General features: G+C 41.0%; 1 protein-coding gene across 1 annotated transcript in view; it reads right to left on the reverse strand.

Annotated features, from left to right (window-relative positions):
* Window positions 1-17,457, reverse strand: part of CREB3L2 (cAMP responsive element binding protein 3 like 2) — a 101,480-nt gene that overhangs the window by 41,523 nt on the left and 42,500 nt on the right. Inside the window, exon 2 of the mRNA XM_089527878.1 lies at window positions 14,514-14,730. Coding sequence (XP_089384004.1) covers window positions 14,514-14,730 — 217 coding nt within the window. The remainder of the gene's footprint in view (window positions 1-14,513; window positions 14,731-17,457) is intronic.

Here is a 17,457-nt window from a genome sequence, read left to right on the forward strand (position 1 = left end):
GATGGCAAAGGATTAATCAATTAATTAAGCTGCTCCGAAAATAAATAAATAAACAAACAAACAAACAAACAGGACTGTACCTGCCAAATAGTTGGAGAGATTTATTTTTAGAAATCTATGCACTAGAGATATTTGATTATAAAGTCAAGCAACGCTACACAAACATGTAGCTTTTTTAATTAAAGAAGGCATTCTCTGCTGTATGATGCCACCATGCCTTCACAGCCATAGCTAGCTTTCATTGTTACATGATCTCATTTCTGCTTCCTCCATCCAATGAATGAATGGAACTGGCTTTCCTCATTTGGAGAATAGCAGTGAATGTAGTTCAGAAGACACCACCATTTCCCTCATTCCTCCTCTGAAAAATACAAACCCATATAATAATATGGTCACTGGCTCAACTGGAACTTGAGCCTCTGATCAAAAAGAAGGGCCTTTAGGAGTCCTCATGCTTCTTTGTGGGTTAGGAAGGGAATAAGGAGGGAATATATCATGGTCAGAAAAGTGGTGATGGCTGGTTTTGTCTCCAGCACCTTTTATATACACAGCTGTTATGTGCTTTCAAGGTGTTTCCAACTAATGGCAACCCTAAGGCAAACCCTAAGGGTTTTTTTGGAAAGATTTGTTCAATGAAGGTTTGTCACTGCTTTCTCCTGAGACTGAGAGCATGTGACTTGCCCAAAGTCACCCAATGGGCTTCATGGGTGAGCTGGAAATGGAACCCTGGTCTCCAGGACTCAAATCACTATGGCACACTGGCTCTTTTATCACTTGTATTACAAATAAATGTGACCCCACTAGCCAAAGAGTTTGCCACAAATATCTGTAGGGGAAACTGGCTTATTTGTGGAAAACAGCATAGAGGCTGAGACAATGTGACTTGCTCAAGGTCACCCAGTGGGTTTCATGACCAAGCAGGGAACTGAACCTTGGTCTCCAGAGTCACAGTCCAACACTGAAACCAATACACTACCCGGGCTCTCCCAGGCAGCCTGCCTCGTAAATGCTTTGGCTCCATTATTTACAATATTGGCCTACTCTTCAATCCAGAGGTCTTCAATCTTAGCACTTCTCCAAATTATACCCCCTTAACTTTATCCATTGGCTTTAAACAGGAAGGGTCAAAGACCATGGAAAAGGTCCAGGTTCAGTCCCTGTTATCAAAAGCTTTTTCAATAGCAGGAAGATTTTGAATGGAGGAGAGGAGGCTTCTCTATCATGGACACTAGACAGTCACTGCCAGTCATAATAGACAATACTGAGGTCCAAGGAGCTATTGTACAGCTCAACATCAGATGACGTTGTTAGTTTGAGTGATGCGTAGCTAATATGATTTTTCTTGTTGACTGGATAATACATTGTCTGTATTATATTTGGTCTGTTTTCTGGCTTCACATGAAGTAGTTTTAGTTTTACTTGATGATTGAGATACAGTCATTAACATCCCATCTATATTATACAGGAAATGTTTTATACCCTTGGGGGCCATTCAGACTACAGTAAAAACCGGGTTTCAAATTGATTCTTGCACTTGAAGTTCATATTGGATCCGATTCCATCACAATCCATGTCGGGGCTTGCACAAGAAAATGCCCCATACACTGAGGTATCCAGAATCGGGCTAAAATCAGTCTTTTCTCAAAAGACCCGGGTTGCGCCAAATTTGAACTTGCCCTCGATCATGATCGGGGCAAATTAGGGAGGAATTAGAGTGAGGGGGTGGGCAGAGGTCGGAGCATTCCCTCCCATCATCAGAAGGGAGTGGGAGGAGGAGGAGGAAAGAGCCAAAAAAAGGGGAATCTGGATGCAAAGGGTGACAGGAGGAAAGGGGGACATCAGGGGTGACTTTTGGGCTGCAGAAGGCTGTCAGGGGTGGGGGTGGAGAAAGTGATGGAGGAGGAGGAGGAGGAGAAAGGAGCCGTGGGAGGAAAGGAGCCATGGAGGGGATCCTAAAACGGAGCAGTAGGAGGAGGAGGATGAAGGAGCTGGGGGAAAGGATCAGTGGGCATCCCCGAGGGAGGGTCTGAAGGAGGAGGAGGAGGAGGAGGAGGATTTCCAGGAGGAATTGGGTTGCGGGGCTACGCTGGGACATGTAGGGAAATCAGGCTGCTTATTGTCAGAGAGAGGTGGGGGGTGGTGGAGAAAACTCAAAGGGAGGTGAGGGTCGGAAGGAAGGAGGATTGCCCAGGGAAGTAGAGCTGTGGGTCCAAGCTGGGGGATGTAGAGAAACCAGCCTCTTTTGACAATTTATGCACATTATTTTTGGGTGCTTGCTTGTTCTACTTTCCTCTTGCTCCTGGATTATTATTATTATTATTATTATTATTATTATTATTATTATTATTTGTGTTATATGAGGATGCTACAGGAATGCCTGCGCTGCATTTCCCTTTTATTCCCAATTCATTCCATGGGTCTACTTTAGTTGGAGCTGACAGGTCACGCTCTCTCAGCCTCAGTGGAAGGCAATGGCAAAGCTCCTCTGAAGAGGAAAAGGGTCAGGTCAAAGGCAGGGCACGAACGGAGCTCACATCAGGCACACACACCCTTTTCATATTTTTTTTAAATTATTTTTGACCAAATATGCGCATGATTTGTTTTTCTTGAGGCAGATTTATAGATAGATAGAGCAGGGCTAGCAGCTTGTGCACTTTCCCTTTCCTCTGCTCGCTTCCAGCAAAGGGGAATGTTGGGAATGCAAATGTTACAAAGGTTGCAAAGGGCTAGACTTACATTTCCAATGTTAGATTTTTTGCTCCTGTCAATTAGACAAAGATTTTGCTACTGAATTCAGAGGCAGCCCTGAATTGCTTTTAAAAATCCAAAAAAAAAAAAAAAAATGCATGGCAATTGCATCCTTTACTGACATTTCTGAGGTGAGAAATTTATTATTATTATTATCATCATCATTATTATTTCATGTGTAAGAGGCATTCTGGGGGGCAAGGAGTGGGGGATGCATTAGCTTGCATGGGATTGAAAATGGGAACCGGGGCAGATCTGACCCAAATGCCCACACATACACACAACACACAAAAAAGAGGTTTTAAAAAAATTGACACTTTGGGGCATTTTGTGCATGGCTCTTTAAAAAAAAGGAGGGGGAGGACACTTCCAATGCCCCTGCAAAACGTCACCATGATGATCGCTTGATTGACAGCAGGCACCTTCACAGCAGGCACAGAATGCATTCAATTTAAAATGCCCCTCTTTTTGTAGTGGGCACTTGCTAACGGAGAGATTCGAGGGAGGGCATCCAAATCAGCCCAGTTCCTTCCAGGTTTTTGATGCCAGTCTGAATGGGGCCTTGGTAAACTGATCATCCTTCCTAGAATCAATGGTGTAGGAGATGGTTACTAAAGGATTATGCTTATAAACAAATATGTTAAAGTTATATTTTAAATATATTGTCAACCTTCCCAACTTAATTACATAATGGAACATTTAGGATCTAGTTGCCTAAGCTATAAACATATATGTATTTTGATGGAATATAATACATTAGGATGCCATCCATTATTTGTATTATTGGGATTAGTGTCTTGAACTATCTGTGATTACTAATTTTTGCTGTTTGTATGAACTGGCCATGTGCCGTAAATAAAAGTTTGAGTGATGCAAACTTACAGCAGCAGAATTCAGAGACATAGCCGTGTTACTCTGGAATATCAGTAGTAAAGGGATCTTGCAGCATCATTGAGACTAATTGTACAAAAGAAATTGTAGCATGAACTTTCATAGACCAGATTTGGTCTAGGAAATCTGAAGAAGTCTACAAATGCTCATGCTACAACTTCTTTACACCCACAGGTGTGTCAAAACTACTTCCTCGGCCCATTGGACTAAGCACAGTGGACAGCCATTTCAGGACAGGTAAATAAATTGCATTGCCATAAGTCAACAGGCGACTTAAAGGCACACACACACAGAATTATCAGGGCCTAAATACCCTAAGAGCACCAGATCCTATCTGATCCTGTCACAACTCTTGCCATTAATTCCATGATATACAGGAATTACGATTTATGAGTAACATTAATACCAAAAACATTACTCAGGATTTTGTATGGTAAGGTAAGAGAGTAGGTCAATGGCAGGAGTGACACCATGAGTTACCAATCCAGGCGACACCAACCCTAGTGATCAGAGGCCCTTGGAATATGGAATAGATTCACCATCCTTTTGATCTCAGAGCCACTAACTGCCACAATAAAATTCCATGAAAAGTCAAATGTCCCTCTTACCACCTCTTTCTCTCTTTTGTAGATTTTCTTTTTCTCTAAAGTTAAGCACCACTTTGTGCAAGCATGACTAAACTTTCACAAGATTTGGGGTGATACCCTCAACATGAAGACCACCAATTAGCCCTCCCTGGTTTAGGGATACAGTACCTGGGGGAAGAGAGGTTCTGAAGGACATGGCTCAGTTTTAAAAGAGCTGTCTAAACATCTCTTTGGCCAAAGTGCATGGCAGTGTCTAAGACTTACCTAAACGTGCTAACTAAGTAAGTATCTTGCAAGAAGACAGATGGAACCAGATGATTTAGTATTGTAGCTGCAGCATCCAGGAGAGATTTTTTACAAGACAAGCTTTGTCAGGCTTCAATACTGCTTCACGATTTAAAAACACATACATCATCTACAAAAAGGCAGCAGGTGGCCATCAAGGTAAACCACAAGTCCATTGCCATAGGCGTATTTTTGGATGGGAAGGAGGGGATGTATAGCCACCTGGTCCAGCATGCCACAAACTATAATAAAACAATCATCTTCCAAAGCTATTTCCTTGATGTCCCTGGAGCTTTCACTATGCATAAGATGCTCCTTCCTCCCCAAAGTAAAATAAACCATTATTCAGGCCTATACTGTTCTCACTTCTTAAACGGACTAGCAGCTGGGCAAATTAATGACATGTCTTTGTCACCATCAGATGCAACAGTTCAACAGAAGTAGCATAAAAGAATGAGTAATAGCACATCCTTTTCTTCACACTTCTAGAAATTGCCTGTGCACTCAGGCAAGGAAACCCTCACATAGCGACCAAAGAATCATGATTTTTATCATAAACAGTGGTTGATTACTCTTCTTTCTAAATTTACCCAGAAAGTTGGGGATGGGGAGGGGGATTAATTTCCCAAAAGATTTGGTAGCACTGGGAATCTTCAGATGCCATATGGACCCAAGAGGTCCAACTAGCCCATTTTAGACAAAATTCTCTTATTACAGTAAGCCAGTAGTGGCAATGTATCCAGGATCACTGCAGTGACAGTAATTAAAAACAGTCTCCAAGCAAATCCTAGCACAGTTATCAACAGGATACTAGCCACTGTTTCAAAAGAATAGCAACATCTCCAAAGGCTTTCAAGCCAGGAAGCTTCTCCAGATGCACCTGGGGATACTACAGATTGAACCTTCTGTGTTTAAAGTGTATAAACTACCACTGACCTACATGCAAGTGCCCTTGCTTTATGACAGTACTGTTGGAGTAACACTTACACCAACTTATGCAACCAAATAGGAAACAAATTGTATTATGCATTATTTATTTATTCTCTCCTCCTCTGTGCTTTTTGATCCACAAGTCCCAAAAAGCATCTACCAATACAAATAAAAGAAAAGTAATCAAACAAAAGAAATGCACACCCTCCAACTGTATTTAGAAGGGACAATCCCTAGTAATCTTCTATTGCCCAGCTTTTCCAGCTGCTTTTAAAATGTTCCACTTTCTCTCTCCTCCTCCTCCCACTTTCCCACTTTGCCCTCAGCTTATTTCAATTGCTGCAAATTAAGTTGAAATTGTAAAAATAGTTTGCACTCAATTAACTCAGCAGGGGAGAGAGTAGTAGTAGAAACTTGCCCTTCTCAGTTGGCTCAGGCAAAAGTAAACTACTGCAGCTCCCTCTACCTTATGTGTTATTCTTCATGAACAACGTTTGCCTTCTTGAGCACACTCTGATATTGCTTGTCCACATGTGCCCTGGTTTTCGTCTGTGAAATGTTGGAGGTTATGGAGATTTAAGAAGTGGGCGTAACAGTTCATAACATAAAAGCCCAACAACAACCAAGCAATTATTGTATTACGTTCATGGAAAGAGCCCATGGAATTCCACATGCATATAAAATACAAATATCAAAATAAATTATAATAGATTACAACATTACTAATAATAACAATTTGTTCAAATGCCTGAGAAAATGGGGAGGCGTTACAAACCGCCGCTTTGCGGTGGTCTCCCGGCGCTGCTGTTTGCTCCGCAAGGGAGCCGCCGCAGCCAAACTGCGCGGCTCCCTTACGGAGCTAAAAAGAAGCTCCAAAATGGAGCTTCTTCTGGCGTCGCGCTCATGACGCCGCGAGGCGCCAATGGCGCACTCGCGACGTCATTAGCACCGCGCGACATGCGGACACACAGCGTCAATTACGTCAAGATGGCGGCGGCCGTGTGGAACGGCTGCCACCATTTGTTACGGACAGAGTCGGTAACAGGAAGAGGGGCGTCTGCAAGAGATGCCCCTTTTTTAAACTGGGATGTCCTGAGGACGTCCCAAGTGGCGGTTTGAAACCCGTCCATAATACCTGTGTTTAGTGCTGACATTACTATCCTTTAATGGCTGGTAAAGATCTTTTATTTTATAAGGTGTTGTTTTTAATTGGCTGTAAACTACAATATTTTATTAGTTAGTGTCTTTCTGTGAACTACCCTAGAAGCATTGTTTAAACATGACATATACATCTTTTCAAATAAATTGATCTCATGGGGCTTTTTGTGGAAAGAACTCCACAATTTGGACACGGTGAACAACAATGGGGGGGGGGGGTATGATGTGGCCAGCATAATGTAATGGTTTGGGTCTTGGACTCTGACTCTGGAGATCAGTATTCGATTCCCTGCTCAGCCATGAAACCAACTGGGAGAACCTGGGCAAGTTACATGCTCTCGGCCTCAGTGGAAGGCTATGGCAAACCTCCTCTGAACAAATCTTGTCAAGAAAACCCCATGATAGGTTCAACTTAGGGTCGCCAAATGTCAAAAACGATCTGAAGGCACACAACAACAACAACAACAACAACAACGGATACAAAAAAGGTTCAGCTTGAGGGAGATTTTTCATATATTACAAATCCAGGCTGTTGCAAGTAAGGTTGCCATAATTGTCCACTAAAACCCCGGACAAAATGTAGGACGAAATCTAGATCAAACTGTAGGACAACTGCAGGACAAAACTCAGCTCAAAATGTAGGACATTTAAGAAAAATTGAGGACCTTAAATGTCCTACATTTTGGGCTGAGTTTTGTCCTGCAGTTGTCTTACAGTTTGGTCTAGATTTTGTCCTTCATTTTGTCCCAAGTTTTAGTGGACAATTATGGCAACCCTAGTTGCAAGGACATTTAAAGTTTGCTCTTGAAACTCTAGGCTACTGTTTGCAGTGTTTCCAGGATCATTGCAGTGATAGTGCCATGCTGGAGCTATATGCAGCCTCTGGATCCTTTTTTTAAAAGTAGGAGGAATCCTGAAGTGTTTTCCAAATCCCACAAAACTTCAAAACCTTTGTATTTAAAAAATGGGAAAATTTTGGGCAATTTTGGCTGCAAACCACCCACAAAGCACTCTAATCAGGGTAACCAGGCATCCTCCTTTTCCCAGACATGTTCTACATTTCAGCCTTCTGTCCAGGAGGAATTCCAAAATGTCCTCCATTTTGAGCATGACTAAGCAGCATGAATTTTATATGAGTGTTTTTAGCTTTTATTCTGTAATGTCCTACATCTGTCTTGAATGTCCTAGATTCTATGGTGCCTTGTTATCCTTTGGGGGTAGGACATCTGATCACCCTGCCTCTAATTATCTGACGATTCATTTATGGGACTCACTGCTGCAGATTAACAAAATGGCCTGTGGCTCAATTGTCTCTGAAAAGGTGACCAGAATGTATTTACCATTAGCATGATCCAAGGATGCACAGTATAATCATCCCACTAAAGCAGATTATATCTGGATAGCATCTGAAGGGGAAACCACCTGGAAACATTATGTATGTGCTGCCTTCAGCTCCATAAGGGGACAACAGAAGGCTAATAATAAATAAATAAATAAATAAATAAATAAATAAATAAATAAATAATACAATACAATTTACCATAGTGCAAGGTGAACAACTGTTGCCCTTGAGGACTTTCAAGATACTCTGGCTGCCACAGTAGGTGATTGGTCCCTGGTTTAATCCAGACCTTTGTTTCTTGAAAAGATTTATTAAGAAGATGTTTGTCATTGTTTTCCTCAAAGGTTATAACTTGCCCAAGGTCACCCAGTGGGTACCCTTGGCTGACCAGAGATTTACACTCTGGACTGCAAAAGTTCTGGTCCAAGACACTAGTGGGCTTCTTCCTGTATCTTCATGAAAAAAGCAAACACCTCATGTAAGGAGCACAGCTAGTCCAGCTCATCACAATTTAGGGGCACTTCAAAATCTTACTGATTGTTCTCAGAATTCATTTCCTACATGCAATACTCATGGGCACAGCATCACTTATTAACACCACATGCTAGACACAAATACCTATCTTAACATTGCCAACTTTTGCCCAGAAGTGACAGGTGGGCATAGAATCAAGTCTCCTCTCTGCAACATTGTTTATGATAACACACAGGTATATTTTATTTTTGTTTGTTTAGCTTATTTGTTAAACTTATTGTTTAACATATTTTTGTTTGTATATCCTGCTTTCTCCCAGTATGGGATCCAAGGGAACAAAGAGCCTCTCCAGTTATTTTGGACAACTATTTTCACTGGCCCTATTTTCACTTAGGTGTGATGTAGTCCAATCTAGAGCTTGAAAAGGTGATTTCCAGAGAGCCTAGCAGGCATGGGCCATGTGGGTGGGGTCATTATAGGATGCATACCCCCTCCTAAAAGTACCTTTTCCAAGCTTTGTCCAAAATATCTGGGAATATCAATTTTTCTACTCCTATTCCATTAACAATGACCAGAAGTAGACATATCCCTGTAGGTCAGTGACTCCCAATTACTGGCCTTCCAAGATGTTTTTGACTTTGGATCCCAGAATCCCATTGGCCAAGAGGGCTGAGATTTCTGAGAGCTAAAGCCCAAAACTCCTATAAGGCCACAGTTTGAGTATCATCACTGTAGATGAACAAAAATAAACCTCACCCCACTGTAGTCTGAGCAACCTTAGAAGCCTTTGAAAGAACCCCAGCCTAGATTTTAACATGTGGCTGTCATCCTTTCTATACGACAAGCTAATTTCTCTATGAAAAGACCTATTTTCCCTATTATACGACAGGAACTAGAATCCGTTTCCAAATTTATTTTAGTTTTAAAGGAAATATTGCCCTTTGGGAAAACTGAATCCATAGGTGTGGAAGGCAGAGGAGAGGGATAACACTTAAGTTATGTATCACTACTTTAAACCCACTTGCATTCCCCAACTTCTGCAGGCCTGGAATGCAAGCATGTTTTCTAAGAGTGGCAAAAAGATGTTTAATGATTCACCAGACATATACTGTATGACTCACCAAAGAACTTGGGTGGGAGGGAGAGTGTGGATGGAGTGAATACTTGCCCACTCCCAATAGAAAACAACATGTAAATGTATTCAAAGAGACAGCAGTGTTACTCTGTTTTATCATCAGAAGGCATAAAGAAATCTAGCTACAGTCAGTATGAGACTAATGGAAAAGAAGAAATTTCTAGTGTAAGCTTTCATGGACTCAATTCACTTCTGAATTTCATAAAGTGAACTGTGTCCATGAAAGCATATGTTAGAAATAGGTTAATGGTAACTGAATGTTAAATAGTAAAGTTAACTAATGGGTGCACAACAAAAAACACAGTAATTTTAAAGTCAGCTACATAAATGGGAGCACAAGATGGTCCATTACATTACATCCAATATCAGAGGCTTTATTCCTCTTAATACCATTTTCTAGGGCAGTGCTAATCGAAGTAGTGGTCGCTGGACCAGTTTCAGTCCTGGATCCACTGGCTGCTGGTCCCTGGAAAGCTTGCAAACAAGAAAAAACATAATTGTAGCCCATGGGCATAAATACAGTAGTGGGCTCTGGAATATATGGGGGTGTCCTTCCCTCACATCAGGTAGCTTGGAAAGCCCTCTTCTAAGTAACACAAGGGTGGGGGGCACAAGTCCTGATCACAGTCTTCAAAAAGCATCCAGCTGGACACTGTCAGAAGACAATACTGAACTAGGTAAACTTTTGGTCTGATTCAACAAAGGTCATCTTGTTATCTTTACTGTATTTTATTTCATTATAAGCTGCTTTGAGGCCCTTTTTGAAGCCAAAAATCAACATAAAATCAACATTTGTTAAAAAAAAAATCAAAGCAGGGAGATCATTTAAGGGAGGAACTGCCTTACTGTATCAGACCTAGATCTATCAATCTCTGTCCAACAGCAGTCAGGATGATGCTTCTGAAGGCTCTCAAGACAGGTTGATAGAAACCTAGAACTATTTTTTGAAAGGACAAAATATGATTCACAGGCCACATGCAGCTCTAGGGCACATTTTTGAAGCCTCCCAACATTTTCCCCAAGCCCCCTCCAAAAAAATACTTTAAAGGGGGAATTGCTCCTTCTGCAAGAATGCAGGAACAACCATTTTACATCAATGAATGTTCCAGGCCCACCAAGCTTCATCCTCAAAAACTTAGATGTTGACATCTGCTCACTGATGGTTTCAAATTTTCCAAGTGGGGTGGTGCTATGAGTACTGGGAGGCAGAAAATTGGCACCTAGACTCACACTGATCTGGAGGATCCAGTCCTTCCCTCCCTCTGACCCTCTCATCTCTCTATTTCCCTTGACTGTGCCAATCTCTATCTACTCTTGTCCTTCACTACTCCTGATTTGCTTTTTAACTTCCTCAGCCTCCCTGTCTTTTAGCAATTTTAACATACAGTTCTATGGAACCAGTGCAAACCGGCTGAATGACACAACTATTATTGAGAAGTTACTTTTTCTGAGCATTTTAAGTCATCCCCTCCCCGGCCCAGGGCTCAGTGAGGCTAACAACATATTTGGTATTCTATCCACCACTTCCCGGTTCTGGCCATTACAGCAATTCTAATTTAAAATAAAATCTTATACTGGTTCATGAAGATGCAAAGGCTCAGGCTTTGCTCAACTTGGGGCAGGGCATATCCAACATTTATTATATTTATATATTCCACTTTTCAGAAAAGATTGATTCCCAAAACTTTGGTTCAAAATAAAATGTACACAAAAATGCAGCCATAAATTCGTTATATAAAAATAGAAAGACAGGACTTTTGGTCTCTGACAGCTGGTAACATTCCACAGGTTTATAGGCTGTTTTTCCAGCAAGTATGGCTTCAAAGAGTTCCAGAGGGGGCCAGGGGTTGGCTGATAAAATCTATAGGCCCAGAGATCCTAAGGGGACGAAGACTAACACCACGCAAATCTGTTCTAATTTACAGATGACGTACATAAAACAGAGAGACTTCATAGTCAATCAGCTGACCAATAAACTGCTCCACCACAAGTTTGTCTAACTTATTTTAAAGCCATCTAAACTAGTGGATGTTTCTATATTAAGCAACAGAGTATTCCCAAAGATAGTTATGCATTGTGTAAGGTAGTTCTTCCTCCTGAACAGACAGTCATATCCACTGCAAAATAAATAAATAAATAAATAAAAATATTCCAATATTATGATAGAGAGAAACAAATTTCTCTTTCCTCACTGTTATAAACCTCTCCTGTTCTCACCCCTGAGTTGCTCACCACTGTTAAGATAATTTTCCCCAAAAATTACAGAAAAAAATGCTCCAAGTTATTGATAATTTCTGCTGCTTCTCTCCTCCCAATCTCCACACCATTTTGCCTTTGACTGGCATTGCTATATCCATTTTTCCGATGATATAACTAAAATGTGTGATCTAGCTGCACTTTAAGGTTCATATAAGTATCGTGCTAACTGGGGCTGGCTACAGGGAACACATAACTCGCTTGTTGCAGCAGCTCCACTGGTTGCTGGTCCACTTCTGGGCACAATTCAAAGTGTTGGTGATGACCTATAAAGGCCTATCTGGCTTGGGACCAGGCTATTTGAAGGCCTGTAACTCCCTTTATGCATCCATTAGAGCTCTAAGACTATCTGGAGAAGCCCTTCTTTCTCTTCTGCCACCTTCTCAGGTTTGTTTGGTGGGAAAGAGGGCCTTCTCAGTGGCTGTTCCCAGTCTTTGGAATTCCTTCCCTAGGGAGGCCAGAATAGCTCTCTCCTTACTCTCCTTCCATCAATACATTAAGGTCCTTACTCATTGCATATGCCATTTTTAAGCTGATGTTGCTTTCTGAAGACCTACATAAAAGGTATAGACATTACATGTATTTTTGCTTATTCAAAAATGCAATACAAGTCATGAAAATATTTTTGTGCCATCAGTCTTTTAGAAACTGAATGAGGTGGACTTTTAATGATGCGCTGTGACGTTTTGTGGTTTGTATAGTCTTTTAATGAATTCTAATGTTGAGAATGTTTAACATTTAAACATTATAAATAATTTAGCTTTTTTAAAAATAACTTTTATATTTATACATTTATCAATGTTTTTGTATAATTTCTATATTGTTTGAAAAATGTTGTTAGCTGTATTGAGTCCTATTATTGGGGGAAGGTGAGATATAAATGAACAAGACAGCAACAATAACAATCCATTAAGATTCTTGCTCTTTGCACAAGCCATTTTTAAGCTGATGTAGCTTTTTGAAGACCTACATAAAAGGAATAGACATTATAAAAAATAAAATAAAAGCAATAGACATTATGTGTATTTTTGCTTGTTCAAAAATGCAATAAAAGTCATCAATTAATATCTGGAACTCTAGAAAGAAAGATAATTGATAGTTCACATTAGGAATGTGTGTACTTTTAAAAATAAAATTCTTGTTATATAAAACTGCACTACTTTTTAGCAGCACATATGGTTTACAAGTTTCACACTTGCTTACAAATTCACAGGTGCCCACAAGGGCTACAGAACTGCAGGAGATCACCAAAATATTCTCTTTAACCTCCTTCCTTATAACATTTTGATTTCTTCCCTTATACAACTCTTCAATGTGGTCCTTCCCACAATCTTAACTTAGGTATTAAGTTCTTTTACTGAATGTGAATTTTTACAGCTTCTTCCCATAGGACACTTTACAGTGGAGAGCCATGAAATATGTACATTTTAATAAGGAGATGCAGTGGCTAAGTGGTTAAGATGCCAATTCTGACAATTGGAAGATCGGAAGGTTCACAATTCGAGGCCCAAGTGCTGCATGATGGGGTGAGCTCCTGTCACTTGTCCCTGCTTCTGCCAACCTAGCAGTTCAAAAGCATGCAAATGCAAGTAGATAAATAGGTACCACTTCACTGGGAAGGTAACAATGCTCGATGCAGTCATGCTGGCTACATGACCACCACAGTAGCCTTCAGACAAAGCTGGCTCATCTGCTTAATAATGGAGATGAGTACCGCCCCCTACAGTCAGTTACGACTAGACATTCCTGTCAAGGGACTACCTTTACCTTTACTTAGGAACCATTACAAATACATACCTTGTAAACCTGGCTTTTAAACACCTTCTAAAAAGGAGTACCTCATGAATTCAATATACATTAAACAGAGGTGGAGAACCTGCATCTCAAGAGCTACATGCAGATCTCTGCTTACTTCCATGCAAATCTTTACCTAGTTTCAATCTTAAACTGCTTTGACTCTGGCTTTATCCACTAAGAGGATGCAAATGCCAATAGCTGTCAGCTAAGGCACTGTGGCCTTTCTCCACCACGAAAAATCATGTGGCAGCCAGGCAAAACAACCAGATGCCTAATGGTCACACCATCATATGAAAGAACCATACAATCTAGCCGTCTTCAAAATGTGCAATACTTCAAACAGTATTTCTCAATTCTATCCTCATCCTCCTTACAAACACCCCACTTCTCTGTCTGGTATGAAGTTCCAGAGGTTCAGATTACAACTCTGAAAGGCTTGGCCTCCTGTAGGTAAACATTATTGGAGGCTCATGACATTCTTCTGTATTTAAGTTTATATCCAAATACACAAGTGGAGTAGAAGCAAGCCTTAACATTCCAACAGGCAAGCCAGTTCACAGCCAAAGGATAAGAAGTAGTTACATCCCAAAATACTGTTAACTTGCAAAACACCTCTCTTGTTTTGTTTGGCTTCAGCTTCATTCAAAAACTTCTTTTTCTGATTCAGAATGTGGTTTCTATTGTTACCCTTCACAGACAGACAAACAGATCATATAAATCCTAACTAGGAGTGGTGGAAGAATAGTTATCTGCCAATTAGCACCCACAGAAACACATTACCACAATATCCCAGGCTATTAGCACTCCTTTATCCAAGTTTAGTACTCTGACCAGTTATCATTTTGAGAAAATCCACAATAATAATCTTAGTCACAGACATCTGCTGGCAAAATTCAGTATGTTCTTTTACCTTCATTGAAATTGTCATCAGCTGAAATATGGGTGAGTGGAGACTGGGGTCGAGAGTCGCCACAAAGTGAGTAGCTGTGCTCAGCCTGAATGAGGGGAGCTGGAGAAGCCGGAGACAGCTCCACTTCCATCATCTCATTTTTGTCAGACAGGAAAGGGTCATTCAGGAGCTGACCCAAAACATCCTGGGAAAAGTCATCAAGGAGCTCGGTGAAATGCTGTGAAAAGAATGAAAAAAAAAATCTGACAAAATGCTCCAAGATGGTACAAAGACAATCACACAAATGGTACCTGTGCAACAAAAGCCACTATCACAGACCTTTTGATTCCAGAGTCTTTGGAAACCAAAGTCATTGAGCAGTCATTTCCTAGTTGGCCCTCCACATTTGTGGCTTTGACTTTTGCGGATTTGATTATTTGCAGATTTGATTCATTTGTTTTCTCTAGGAATCTCTAGGTCCTCCAGCATGACTCTGTGTCCAACTTTCACCAGACATTGCACTGAAGGAGCTAGAGATTCCTAAAGATGCTTGTCTAGGCATTTGTAGATCCTCCAGCACACCCTGCAGATGTTGACCATAGAGTTGTGCTGGAGGACCTGCAAATGCCTAGAGAAGTGTTTTCTCCAGTAAAATAAAGTTTTTATTTGTGTTTTTTCCACTTTCACGGGGAATCTGCATCCCTAACCCTTTCCAAGATCTAGGTAAAGGTTTCCCCTTCAACATGATTATCAAATCATGTCTGATTGTAGGGAGCAGTGCTCATCTCTGTTACTAAGCTGAGTGAGACAGTGTTGTCAAAAACCACTCTGTGGTCATGTGGCCAGCACAACAGCACAGAACAGTTACCTGCCCACCAAAGTGGTACCTATTTATCTACTTACACTTTTACATGCTTTTGAGTAGCTAGGTTGGCAGAATCTGGGACCAATGACAGAACCTCACTCTGTCACATTGTACTGTATTGTTAAATCTACCCTACAATGGCATCCTTCTTCATTCATTTAAAGCACATACATGGCAGCAGGCCCTGATCCTGACCTATATGTATATCAATTGTTTATTTGTAGACTTATCAGTGTGATACAGGGTCCTCCCATTTTGCAGTGTTTTGATGATACATACAATTCATATATTCACAAGATCTCTGCTGATAGTCTAAATTAATGAATGTAGGCCAAGACGCCTTGTCATTAAGATCCTGCTTCCCCTCTTGTGTACATTTAGCCTATGCATTTTGTGCAGTGACTATGGGTCCTATTAATCAATCTTTCTTAAAATTCACCTTATGCCATGTTAGACCAGATGTAGGCAATCTCTGGCACTCCAGATGCTTTTCATCTACAACTCCCAGTAGTCATTGCCAGTGTATCCAGTGAAGAAGGATTATGAGTTGTTGTCATACAACATCTGGAGAATTATAGCTGCTCAGTACTTAGATACTTTGTGAAATACTTCATTTTCTCACATCTTAAACTACAGACTGCTTAACTGGGTGGATCAGAGTTCTAGCACTGGAGGAGAGAATACATGTTCTCAATTCACTTTGCATAGGATGAAATGGTCCAGTAAACACAGGTTAAGTTGCAAAAGAGAAGCATCCTACCATGATACTACATGCTGGGCTATTGATACGTTTAACCTGCATGTCCTGGGCTGGTTTACACATTGTTGTATGGTTTAAAGTCATTTCTGACTTATGGTGACCCTAAGGTGAATCTATCATGAGGCTTTCTGGGGCTGAGAGTGTGTGAGTTGCTCAAGGTGGCCCTGTGGGTATCTATGGCTGAATGGGGAATCAAACCCTGATCTCTAGAACCATAGTCAAATGCTCAAACTACTATACCATGTTGGCTCTTGGTTGATATATACACATATATGTGTGTGCATGTGTGCGTATGTGTTCTCTAAATTTCACTACTGTATGACTCACATTTTGCGGTGATTTGGATCAAGTGTTGTCACTGAAAAGTCTGTATGGGAACTCTGTAGCCAAGCTACACACTGTACACAATTGCTTGCAACTTTGTCTTTGCATTCCTTCTTTTTTAGAGTTTGCCCTTGGTTTTCAGTAACTTTACCAGAAAAGTACACAGTCCGGTATTTGATTAAGCTTATTTACCAAAAACGCATTGAGCTTACACTGACCTAATGTTCCATATCTTATGTGGTAGAAGAGGAACAGACTTGTTATTTGTTGTTCAGCAGAAAGCACAGGATAACAATGTGTAGAAAGAGCAGAGAAGCCATTTTTAGCAAAATATTAGAAACCTCCTGACAAGCAAAAAACCTTAGACAGTGGAACTGACTGTTCCTTTACAGAAGGTTTTTAAGCAGAGGTTACACTGAGTAGTACTTGGATGGGAAATTGCCAAGGAATAACAGGTTCTGATGGCTATATTTCAGAGGAATGCAATGGCAAACTACCATTGATTACTTCTACCAAAACCATATGAAATTAATAATAATAATAATAATAAAATTTTTATTTATACCCCGCCCTTCCGAATGATCAGGGCGGCTAACAAAATGCACCGAAGCGCAGACAGAATACAGAATTAAAAACAAACACAATAATATTAATCAATAAAAACCCCCTTAGCCCATCCTCACGGCCACGAGAGAGGAGGGAGGCCCACAGGATGTTTTAGTCGGGGAATGCCTGATTAAATAGGAAGGTTTTTAGACCCTTCCTAAATTGGGCCAGGGTGGTGGATGAGCGGAGCTCCGTGGGCAGCGTGTTCCAGAGGGCTGGGGCAGCTGTGGAAAAAGATCTTCTGGCCGTAGCAGCCAACCTAGCCCCAGGCACCTTCAGGAGTTGCTGCCCGGATGTTCTGAGGGTGCGAGGCGGAATGTACGGGGAGAGGCGGTCCTTCAGGAATCCTGGACCCAAGCCATTTAGGGCTTTATAGGTAATAACCAACGCCTTATATTGTGCTCGGAAGC

The sequence above is a fragment of the Sceloporus occidentalis genome, unplaced genomic scaffold (genome assembly GCF_023333645.1).
Source record: "Sceloporus occidentalis isolate IW3139 unplaced genomic scaffold, rSceOcc1.0.p SCAF_5, whole genome shotgun sequence".
Taxonomy (NCBI): domain Eukaryota; kingdom Metazoa; phylum Chordata; class Lepidosauria; order Squamata; family Phrynosomatidae; genus Sceloporus; species Sceloporus occidentalis.